We start from the raw sequence: 12,855 nt of genomic DNA, 5'->3' as shown, positions 1-12,855 counted from the left end.
TTAAACTCAAGAACGAGTACGCTTATCCACGTCGATAGATAGCAGTGCACAGGGAGAAGAACGCACTTCTCAGGCCATTCATCATTAGGCCTATTCATGTATTTATTTCACATCAAACCGTATTTTACACCGCATACAATCTTATACTGATGCAAACTCCAAATGTTTCCATTATACAATGGAATTTGCTGATCCTGGATCGGTATCAGCAACAATAGCTTTTTTAACCCTCTGGTATTAATACTAGCCTACAGTGAAAGCCTAAATATAGCAAATGTTATTCCATGCATTTTATATATATAGCATATTAATGCCATCTGGTGGAATAAATAAAGAAAACAGCTTATTAAAAGTATACGTGGTGATTTATGAACGTGTAAAAAATGCAGAAAGTTTTGTGTGATGGTTAGATTTAGTGGATAGAATAGTTTGTAAAGTACAACAATCATTATGGAAAGTCCCCATAAAACATGAGAACACAACGTGTGTGTCTTCATATTGCATACAAACATTTAAAAATAAAATCAAAATGTAACATTTTGCTGTCTAAAATGACTGAAGAGTACCAAAGGGTTTAACCAAGATTTGACATGCAAACTAACAGTAATATTCATGGTCCTTACTAAAATAATCCATATGGCTTATGAAGCAAAGCATTAAATGAAGAACAGACCCTGTTTCATTCTGTTCTTCACATGAACACTTTAAATCACTGCACAGCATGGGTCATATGGACTGGTTTTAGTGCTCTATATGTTATCTGTAGAGCTGCAGAGGTTTTCTCCAAATTTCTGCCTTTGTGTTTCATGAAAAACAACAGCAGCATACAGGTTTGGAACAACATTTTGAGGTGAATTATTGGGTGGATTTTCTTATTTGAGTGAAGTATTTCTCAAAGACACACAAATTGTGAAAGGTAAACATCTTTGTTCCTCAGCGCTCAGCCATGGCCTGCTCCGCCATGAGGAGGGGCTGAAGGCACTGCCGAGGTGTATCCACGGTGAGCCTGTCACCGCCGGCCATCCTCCGCAGCTCGTTGGCGTTATCCTGGATGGTGTGGTGATGGTACAGCTGGAGACTGACACAGGAAAAAAGGGAAGTTTGTTATGTGTGTTGTTGTGTTGAGTCAAAGGGATTTTCACACAATTTAAATTCTGTCATCATTTGCCCACCCTCAAGTTGTTCCAACCCTGTGTGAATTTCTTTCTTCTGCTTAAAACTAAATATATTTTGAAGAATGTCGGTATTGACTTCTATAGTTTTTGTTTCCTACAATGGAAGTCAGTGGGGTCCATAAACTGTTAAGTTAACCATTTTCTTCAAAATATCTTCTTTTGTGCTCAGCAGAAGAAAGAAACTCATACAGGTTTGGAACAACTTGAGGATGAGTAAAAAAGGATGAGTACATTTTTGGGTGAACTATCCCTTTAAGGAAAGACACCACAGGTGAATAGGATTTTTTTAAAATCAACTAATGGATATTTCCCCCCCAGTTGGTTAATGAAAACATTAAAACTTTTTTTTATAATGTTACATTAAAATATGCAAATGTGGCATTATTTAGTAAACTATGAACTAATTTGCATACATTTCCAGAACAGAAATCTGAACATTGGATTAAAGCCATTTTCTATTATGGAAGATTGTTTCCGAAGGACATCCTGGGATTTTTAACGACCACAGAGAGTCGGGACCTCGGTTTAACGTCTCATCCGAAGGACGGTGCTCTTTGTCAGTATAGTGTCCCCATCACTATACTGGGGTGTTAGGACCCACACAGACCACAGGGTGAGCGCCCCCTGCTGGCCTCACTAACATCTCTACCAGCAGCTCCTGGTTTTCCCAGTTGGTCTCCCATCCAGGTACTGACCAGGCTCAGCCCTGCTTAGCTTCAGTGGGAAACCAGTCTTGGGCTACAGGGTGATATGGCTGCTGTTGAGTGGTGTAACCGCGGCATCCTGGCCAAATTTGCCCACTGGCCCCTCTGTCCATCATGGCCTCCTAATCATCCCCCTATTCTGATTGGCTTCATCACTCAGTCTCCTTTCCACCAATCAGCTGGTGTGTGGTGAGCGTTCTGGCGCAATATGGCTGCCGTTGCATCATCCAGGTGGTGCTGCACATTGGTGGTGGCTGAGGAGATTCCCCCCTTCAATGTAAAGCACTTTGAGTGCCTAGAAAAGCGCTATATAAATCGAACGCATTATTATTATTATTATTATTATTATTATTATTATTTCCACAACGGAATAAAGAAAAAAAAGGAAAGTGCCACTTTATATTGTTACATGTCTAGTCTGTTTTGAGACTCTTTGAGTCTGTTCCTTTGTTCAGTTTTCCCGCCACTTCCTGATTATTGTCATTATGAGCTCATTCTGTTCTCATTCTCTAGCCAATCATCTTGTTAGCCCTGTGTATTTATGCCGCGTTCCAACCTTCTACCCGTGAAACTGCACTGGAACGGCTTTTAAATCCGTGACTTCCCAATCATGAACTCGTACTAGATCAATGTTCGCCCTGCTACGAGTTATGAAGTCACACAGCCCACGAATTACGATGGCAGCCCCTAAGGATGGTGTTTATGGAAGTTGTGAATTAAAAACCAAATCGTTTATTAAAATAAAGTATTGCTCTAACATTATTAATCAGAAAATGTTATGCATTATCAGCAGCTTTTCTAGCGTTTGCTACTTTTCAGTCCATTGAGTGCAAGAATGAATTAATACCAAATACATTTAAAAATATATAAATAATGTAAAATAAAAGGTATAACAGCTTCTCTTTGCTATGCGCCATGTTTCCCTCAGATAAGCAAGGAGTAAGTATCTTTGGCGATAGAAATGATTGTAAATGAGGATAAGCCACGTAAGGTCTGCCATGCTTTGTTTACATCTAGCTACCGCAATTCTTGGCGCTCAGACGGTTTGGCGTGACTTTGTCTGGAAGGCTACAAGGTCATGAGTCGTGGTTTGAACTTGAAGTCGTAACTTATGGGCTCGAAAACCTGCCTGGAACACAGCATTATTGTTCTGTTTCCCCTCAGTGTTTGTCCGTCTACCTACATACTCTGGTGTTTCTGAGTGTTCCCTGTGAGTTTTGTCATTAAAGTTCTCCTTTGTGAGTTTTGAGCTGCAGTTTTGGAGATGCTCTGACCCACTCGTCTAGCCATCACAATTTGGCCCTTGACAAACTCGCTCAAATCCTTACGCTTGCCAATTTTTCTGCTTCTAACACATCAACTTTGAGGACAAAATGTTCACTTGCTGCCTAATATATCCCACCCACTAACAGGTGCCGTGATGAAGAGATAATCAGTATTATTCACTTCACCGGTCGTAATGTTATGCTTTATTTGCGTAGATAGGAATACAACTGTAAAGTGTATGTAAAGCGCTGAACTGAACAAACTCACGTTGAGAAAACAGCCTTAAAGAGATAAACATTGTAATTGAAATCTATAATATGAAGTGTAGTGAGATAAACACTTAAAGGAACTGTATGTAAGAAATGCATTTCAATGAATCATAAAATGGCCCTGATATGTCACTAGACATTAAGAAATCATGTTCATTTCAAATACTTATATCACTGACAACAGTAGGATATTGCAGCCCTCAACTGATGCTGATGTTGACATGTTGTGTTTTGCCCTGAAGCTCCACCCTCCACCTATCTACCAATCAGGAAGTCAGTAGTGTTTGGGCATCCGGGTTGCCAGATCTGCTCTAGTTACCACAGTTGCAGAGCTACAAACGTTCCTGCTGGATCCTGCAGCCAATCTGGCAACCTTGAGTCAGGGGGAGGGGGAGAAGAATACACCGCTCTACGGTCATTTGAAAGTGATTGCAGTACCAGTTTTGGCCACAATCTTACATACACTTCCTTTAAATAGGCAAGGCAAGGCAAGGCAAGTTTATTGGCACATTTCATACACAATGGCAATTCAAAGTGCTTTACATAGAAAGGAATTAAAATAGGGCTAAAAAATGCATAAGGAAAAGAATACAATAAAATGATGCATAGATAAGGTGCAATCAGTCGGACGTACAGTGGCACAGTGCTCATTCAGTAAATGCACAGCTGAACAGATGTGTTTTGAGTCTGGATTTGAATGTGGCTACTGTTGGAGCACATCTGATCTGATCAGGAAGCTGGTTCCAACTACGGCTGGCATAATAGCTAAAGGCAGACTCTCCTTGCTTTGAGTGAACTCTTGGTATTTCTAACTGACTTGATCCTGCTGATCTGAGTGATCTGTTGGGTTTGTATTTAATCAGCATATCTGCGATGTATTGAGGTCCTAGGTCATTGAGTGATTTATAAACAAGTAATAGTACTTTAAAATCGATCCTAAATGTAACTGGAAGCCAGTGTAAAGACCTGAGGACTGGTGTGATATGGTCATATTTTCTGGTTCTGCTCAGAATCCTGGCAGCAGCATTCTGTATGAGCTGCAGCTGTCTAATGGTCTTTTTGGGAAGGCCAGTGAGAAGTCCATTACAATAGTCCACCCTACTGGTGATGAAAGCGTGAACCAGTTTCTCTAAGTCTTGCCTGGAGACAAAACATCTAATCCTTGCAATATTTTTCAGATGATAGTATGCTGATTTAGTTATTGCTTTGACATGACTACTGAAACTCAGGTCTGAGTCCAAAATCACACCAAGATTCCTGACTTGATTTTTTGTTATCAGACCTTTAGCCTCAAGATACGCGTTCACCTTGAGAATTTCATCTTTGTTTCCAAATGTAGTGATTTCAGTTTTGTCTTTGTTTAACTGAAGATAGTTTTGGCACATCCAGTCGTTAACTTCATCAATGCATTTGCACAGCGAGTCAATGGGGCTGTAGTCATTAGGTGACAGTGCTAAGTAGAGCTGGGTGTCGTCAGCATAGCTGTGGTAAGCAATATTGTTCTTTTTCATTATTTGGCTCAGTGGCAGCATATACAGGTTAAACAGGAGAGGTGCTAGAATTGACCCTTGTGGGACTCCGCATGTCATGGACGTCCACTCAGACTTATGGTCTCCTATACTCACATAATAACCTCTCCCTTCTAAGTATGATCTGAACCATCTGAGGACCATCCCAGAAAGCCCGACCCAGTTTTCCAGCCTGTCTAGAAGTATGTTGTGGTCAACAGTGTCGAATGCAGCACTGAGATCGAGTTGTACCAGAATTGATGTTTTGCCTGTATCAGTATTTAAGCGAATATCATTTATAATCTTAATGAGCGCTGTCTCTGTGCTGTGATGCGGTCGGAAACCAGATTGAAAATTGTCTAAGAATCCGTTTGAGTTTAAGAATTTGTTCAGCTGATTGAAAACAACTTTTTCGATGATTTTGCCTATGAAGGGGAGATTTGAGATTGGTCTGTAGTTGCTCAGTATGGAGTTATCTAGATTTCTCTTTTTCAGAAGAGGCTTAACTATTGCAGTTTTAAGGGCGGTTGGAAAAGTCCCATAGAGAAGTGAGGAGTTTACCACTTCTAGGAGATCTGCTTCCAAACAGATAAACACACTTTTGAAAAAATAAGTGGGGAGTGCGTCAAGGGCGCAGGTTGATGTTTTAAGATGCTGTACTGTGTCTTCTAAAATTTTACCGTCAATTGTTTCGAAATCAGACATAGTAATTTTCCGAGGGTTTGGTCTGATCTGACTGACCCCAGAGCAACTAGAGGATGTGCTGATCGCCTTTCTGATATTTTTGATTTTCTCTGAGAAGAAGGAAGCAAACTCACTGCATTTGCTGTCTGAGAGCATTTCTCTGGGAATGTGACTCGGGGGGTTTGTTAGTCTGTCTACAGTAGCAAAAAGAGTGCGCGTGTTGTTTATGTGTTTGTTTATAATATTTGAGAAGAAGGTCTGTCTAGCTTTGCCTAGTTCAACATTGAAAGCATGAAGGCTGTCTTTATAGATGTTATAATGGACTACAAGTTTTGTCTTCCGCCACTTTCGTTCAGATTTTCTGCATTGTCTTTTCATTATTTGAACTGCTGTTGAGTTTCTCCATGGTGCTTTTTGTTTGCCACTCTTTTTCCTGACTTTCAGAGGGGCAATATCATCCATTACACTCTTAACTTTTGAGTTAAAGGAGTCAAGGAGAAAATCAACAGAGTCTGCAGATATGCTTGGTTTTAGAGATAAAGCCTTCATAAACAGCACATTAGTGTTCTCATTTAAGCATCTCTTTTTGACAGAGACAGATCTAGCTTCAATGGCAGGAGTGATTGATATGTCAAAGAAAATACAGAAATGATCAGACAGTGCCACATCCTTAATAACAATCGATTAAATGTTTAGACCCTTACTGATAAGTAAATCTAGAGTGTGTCCACGATTGTGTGTGGGTCCATTTACATGCTGTGTCAAATATGTATTCACTATAGTCTGAAAGATGTTATTGGAAGCACAATCTCAAAATTAACCCAAACAAACCAAAAGCCAGCTCCTGTAAAGTGACATGAGGTGATGCGGTATAGAGTACTTACTCAGGGGTCTTGGCATTTCGTTTCAGGCTGCAATAACAAGAACAAAGAGAAAAAGACACGTGAAATGGTCATTCAAACAGCGTTAGCATCACAAACTGAATCTGTGAAGCGGACATACACTCCCTCTCTCCTACAGCACATGATGTAGGCCAGGATGAGACAGAGGATCAAAGCCAGAGCGAAGGGAATGATGACGGTGAATATGTAGTCGGGGAGGAAATCTCTGTCGGGCGGAGACTCCGGAGGACTGAACTCTCCACCCCACGCCAGGACACCTGAACCCACGGTAGGGACCGGGGCAGGAGGAACAGGCTTGGACAGATCCAACTATGGGATGAAAGGTATAAAACGATATTGAAGGATGAAGGTGAGCTGTCCATTACACAGAGCTCCATGTGTTGTGTCTCACCAGGACAGTTTTGCACCAGGTTATGCAGTTGATGGGGTTTGTGCAGGTGGTGCAGTCTCCACTGATCTTCCCTCCGGCCTCACACTCTCTCTGCTGCTCCGTCGTCTCCAGGCTCAGCATACATTTGGAAAAGGGCCGGTCTGAACCCAGTTTCACATACACACTGAGACAAACACAGAGACGTGGCAAAATAAGGTAACATATGTCAACTCTGTCACATTGGCTCACCTTCATTCTGTTCCAAACCTGTGGGGACTTATTCATCTTCAAAACACAAATATTCTGAATTCATTTTTTGATTTTGATTAGTTTTATCATGCCGTTATGATCTTTTTTGGTTACCTGGACTTTCGATGGTGGTACAGGAACCTCTCAGGTTTATTTTAAAATGGCTTCATTTGTGTTTAGGAGATTAAACACAGTCTTATGGGTTTGGAACGACATGAAGGTAAGAAAATGATGACAGAATTCACAGATATTTAAGGGTGAACTATCCCTTCAAGTTTGAGGTCAGCAATACATTCAAAATGTATATTTCTGCACTGCAAATCATTCTCTTAACCAGTATTTGTCTTGGTTAACAGTTTTGTTTTTTAGATAATATGTAATGCGTTTTTTGTCCTGTTTCAAGCTTAAACTTGCCCAGAATTTGCCAAAGGGGTAAGAAAAATAATTTAAGATTATTTAATATCTTATGAAATAGAAATTGCAAAGAATAGATAAAGAATATCTGGATACATTTATTGGAAAACAAGACAGAAAATAGGCTACTGACTGTGAAAAATGTTACAGTAAAAAAAAAAAAAATCCTAAATAATAAGCTAAATAAATGGATACTTAAATAATAATAATAATAATAATAATAATAATATAATTATAAAGTATTATTATAATTATGTAATATAATAATAATATCCAACAAAAAAGTTCTGACAAAAAAAGGTGATTTATTTTTAAAGGAAAATGCCTGAATAATGAGCATAATTAATTAATTAACAATTGAATAATAATAATATAATTAATAATAATACTTTAATTAATAATATAAATAGTATTATTATTATTATTATTATTTTAATTATGTGATATAATAATATATACAATACAAAATACTGACAAAGAAAATGCCTGAATATTAAGCAAAAAATAAATAGATACATTAATAAATTAATAATAATATAAATAATAATAATATAACATATTATTATTGTTAGTTAGTACAATATATACTCTAATAATAATTGGTAACATCTATAATAATTTTAACAAAAACATCATGTTAATTATTATTTTTATCTAACTATTTACTAATTATGTAATAATAATAATTATTGTTGTTGTTAGTATTATTTTTATTTAGTATGATATATACTCCAATAATAACTGGTAAAAAATTATAATAATTTTTTTCACAGTAACAACAACATAACGATAATTTTCCATTAAACAAAACAGTCAGTCATCACATCAAAGCTTCTTTTGAACGAGATGTTGTACTATTCTACATGTAGTAGTTGTAATAATAATACTACTAATAATAATAATATTAGATATTAAGAGTTGCTCTGTAGCCTTACCCCTCAAAATATCCTGGAAGAGGAAGGGGGACGCGACCGCCCCTGTCCAGAGCAGAGGTAATGTTCACAAAATCCAGCCGGCTGGTTCCCCACAGATGCTGAATGTCCAGCTGAATCTCCTGTTGAACAGCCGCAGGAAGCACCTTCTCAATCTCTCTCCGCTCTATGAGGAACTCGGCCTGGTACGGCAGACGCTTTACTGGAGGAAAACCGGCCCAGAACATCAGACTCACAGTACAGGAACGCTCGAGGAGAGTCATCAACAGACATCTTACCTGCAGGACCCACGTTTATCACCAGCCTCTCGCGAAATGTGTCATAACTCCGTTTGTTGATCACAAATATCTGATAGAAGATATTTTCATTAGACTTTTTTATTAGACATTGCAGGTCAATAATATTGTGACTCAGTACACTCTCAAAAAAAAAAGAAGAGTACAAGTGGCTGTCACTGGGGTGGTCCCCTTAAAGGGGGTCTAATGTTCTTTTTAATACACATGAGTGTTTAACACGGTAAAAGAGTTGATTCTCAAGCTAAACATGGACAAAGTTTTTTTTTTTAACTGTTGGACGTATGACGTAGTATTTCTGTGCCAAATACACTCCTTAAGGATTCAAATAGGTTTGGGAAAGTTTTTTTCGGCATGACAAGGCTGTAAACATGTCTTGAACATTGGGCGGGGTCCAAATGTTTTATTTTTATAAAGCATAAAGCACTGGTGGTGGTTGAGGAGAGACCCCTGAAATGTGTTTGAAGCGCTTTGGGTGTACAGTAGTACATTTGAAAGCACTATATAAATGCCTCAAAAAAATAAAAAAATAAAGAAACAGAACAGTGAACGAAATTCTAAGTCTAATTTTATTTGGGAAATATTCAATTTGTGACTATTCGCAAATAATATTTGCATTAATTTGTGTCAAATTTATAGTTGGTCTTGAAATTCAACCCGTTAGTGAATAAATAAATAGATCCGCTGTTGACATTTGCATTCCTCAGTGGTCTGGTGGTGGAATTTTTGTAAACGTGTCGAAGGTTACAGGTTCTAATCCGCCATGATATAGTCTTTTTTTCCTCATTAAAATCAAAGATGTTCATTGATTGTATATTAAGAGCATGGACACGTGTGTGTGCTTTTTGTTTTGCGCTTTCATCAGAAAGAATAGAGTCCCCGCAATGGCATTAATAATAATAATAAAAATAATTTGTTACAATTATTAAGCGATAGATTGACGCGCTCGTGTGTGTGAAGACTAAATGAGACAAAAGAGCGCACACATCATCGAGCTTTGTTCGGTTTACGGGAGCCGTCGGCAGCGCTGTCATTTTGTTTGTAGATGACGAAATCAACAGTGTCACTTAAGAAGTGTGTTTCTTGTTGTGAGGGAAAGATAACCTTGTTATGCTCCCCAAATAACCCAGCCTTAAGGAAACAGTGGATGCAGTTTGTTTTTCCAGAACAGCAACCGTGTTCTGCAAGTTTGTGTGTGTGTGTGTGTTTGTTCCCGGTCACGAGTGGAAACCGCAGGCGGTGAGTGAAACTGCACCAAAGTGCATATAATGTAAACGACACTAAAGTATTGTTACATAAATTTCGATTCACTATACTTGTTACGGGTGTGGTGGTGCAGCAAGGAGGAGAAGACTCCATCCCAGACTCCATTTCCAATGATCCTCCCTGTCCTGCACCTGAACTCACCTCCTCATCATCTCTCCCGGTCTCCCCGGATTCCCTGCACCTGGTCCTCATCATCTGCACTCCCTTATAGTGAACTCACTCCCTGTCTGTCGTTTATTGTTATACTCATGTGTGTAGTGTTCTGCTTGTGTTGTTCTATTAAAACCCGTCTTTGTTGATGTCCCTCCAGGATCTTCTCGTCCTTGCTGCACCACCACACCCGTAAGTATAGTGAATCGAAAGTTATGATAATGCAATGATGTATTGTGTGTGTGTGTGTGTGTGTGTGTGTGTGTGTGTGTGTGTGTGTGTGTGTGTGTGTGTGTGTGTGTGTGTGTCTTTAGCTCTGCCCACTGCACGCCTCCATGAGCTCGGCTGTTTTCAGAAAGAATCAGTGCAGCGTATCTGTATCCTTTTAAGAGTACATTTTTGTACCTCTAAGTCAAGGAAAACAATTGTATAATAACACCCTAAGGACCAATTGTCTACCTTTAAAGGTACAGTTACATGTTTTGTCCACCAAAGAACAAAATTGCTCCTCCATTGTACCTTTTTTCTGAGAGTGTATACAAAGTATACAGAAATAGTTTAATCTAAAAGTCCATGTGGTATTATGTTTTGGTGTCGCTGTTAAATATGAGCGAAGGTTTTGTCACCTCGATGATGTTCCTGCCCTGGTCCTGTGGCAGTGGCGTCCCGTACAGGAATCCGTTGTCATAGGGGTCCCTCTGGGTAAAGCGGAGCCACCGGGGCAGATCTGGAAAACGCTCCTTGTTGCATTTAAACACCATGGGATCATTGTATAGTTGACCTACAGAGCAGGACAAGACATGTAAAAAAACTTAAAACTAAACATGCTGTTATATTCTACAGACTTTGGTCTGGGCTTTGAAATGTTCTGAATATTATTAGTATCTCCGACATACCAAAGACTTTATGAAAAGGCTCAAATTCACTCTGGAAAAGCTCTCGGTGTAGCTCATAGACAAACAGCTGACCCACCGGAGCCTCAGTGATAATGTCTGCCCGGACCGCCAGAAGACCGGCTGCGCACACTGAGGACAATGACAACACTGGGTTGAAAAGTGCAATTAAAGACATATAAAACTACTAGCATTTATGATTTGTTTGAGTTTTTTCACCTCTGTATGTTTAGTACAGTGTCGTGTCAGAGCAAAGAAACATCTAAACCTGCTGCTGTATAATCTGCCCCAGGTTTGAAATCTCAGAGAGGGCTCTTTAAATGTTTAAAGAGTTCAAAAGTAAGAGAATGAACTTGCCTGTGATTGCCAAAGCCCAGTTCCTTTTGTCTGCCATGTTGTTTGGGCTCTTGATTGACAGGAGCACTTGGTCAAGAGAGCAGAAGACCCACCCCGTCCTAAATACAGTGAGGGCTATTTTTATCCTTTTATTTTTATCCATTACTTCCCGTTGTGTTCTGAGTGTGTGTTTGTTATATCAGCTAGAGCAAATTACAGATCCAGTATTTGTACAGTAGGTCTGCTTAAGGAGAAATCCCAATCTGAGGAATTTCTCCAACACACACAAGATGTCACGAGATCAGATAAATATGGTGACCAGTATTTTTTTTATTTTATTTTTTTTTATTCTATTCTCTGGGGCTAAAGTATGATCAGGGATAGATAGATAGATTGATTTTATTTTATTTTTTTATATTCTCCAGATTATGATCAGGGATAGAGTGATTTATTTCATTATTTTATTTATTTGTATTCTATTCTCCGGGGCTATGATCAGGGTCAGAGTGATTTATTTAATTTTATTTTATATATTTTTCTATTCTCCGGGGCTACAGTATGATCAGGGATAGACAGTGATATATTTATTAATTCATTCATTTATTTATTTTACAGACTGCATTATGAACAGGGATAAAGTCATTTATTTTATTTGTTTTATTATTATTAGTAGTAGTAGTATTCTATTATCTGGGGCTACAGTATGATCATGGATAGTGATTTATTTTATTTATGTTAAAAAAAAAAAAAAAAACTTTTTCTATTCACCGGAGAACAGTAGGCTATGATCAGGAGTGTATTCACTGCTTCTCAGGTTGGCTGGAGGTAAATACTTGTGTTTCCTCTCACAGACACATGAGGGCAGCAGATATTTTCCGTGTCTTCGTTTAAAGTGTAAAAAAAAAAACAGCAGGTACCAAATATAACAGCAGGTATAAAATAATAATAATTTAAATAATACCCCTCGGCTATACCTACACACAGACTTTATTAGAGTGACTTTTGCATGTGTATGCAGACTGTTCTAAAAGCAATGTCAGTTCACTTTTAAGTTCAGTCTCGTAAATTAATGCAACAGTTATTAAATAATTAAGTTACACAATAATTCATAATACATGTTTCTAATGATATAGGTTAAGAAAAAAAAAGTAATAACCTAAGCTAATAGTAATATAATTTATATAAAATTCTAATTAAACATTAAAACATGTTCCAAAAGTGAAAACATTAACCTAAGCAGGAAGACTAATAAATAATGTAATAAAGCTGTGGTATATGTATAATAATATAATATAATAAAATACATTGTTTAAAGTTAAATAGAAAATAAAGAAATATATAATTAGATGCAAGGGAGCATGACAATAATTAATCACATACAGGTTACTGTTTCTAAATTTACACTTGTGTATAAAATATTTAGCCAAAAACAAAATATCTATAT

General features: G+C 38.1%; 1 protein-coding gene across 1 annotated transcript; it reads right to left on the bottom strand.

The window, feature by feature from the left end:
• Window positions 1-903: 903 nt before the first annotated feature.
• sgca (sarcoglycan, alpha) lies at window positions 904-11,512 on the bottom strand. The gene is made up of 9 exons (XM_067429540.1): window positions 11,433-11,512; window positions 11,079-11,207; window positions 10,809-10,963; window positions 8,752-8,821; window positions 8,477-8,675; window positions 6,900-7,062; window positions 6,609-6,817; window positions 6,491-6,517; window positions 904-1,078 (listed from the first exon to the last, which is right to left on the bottom strand). The coding sequence occupies exons 1-9, from the start codon at window positions 11,467-11,469 to the stop codon at window positions 934-936; spliced, it is 1,134 nt and encodes a 377-aa protein (XP_067285641.1). The 5' UTR covers window positions 11,470-11,512; the 3' UTR covers window positions 904-933.
• Window positions 11,513-12,855: the final 1,343 nt, after the last annotated feature.

Source organism: Pseudorasbora parva, chromosome 21 (genome assembly GCF_024679245.1).
Source record: "Pseudorasbora parva isolate DD20220531a chromosome 21, ASM2467924v1, whole genome shotgun sequence".
Lineage (NCBI taxonomy): Eukaryota > Metazoa > Chordata > Actinopteri > Cypriniformes > Gobionidae > Pseudorasbora > Pseudorasbora parva.
Note: the sequence above shows the minus strand (reverse complement) of the source record. Positions and strands in the feature narration are given on the sequence as shown.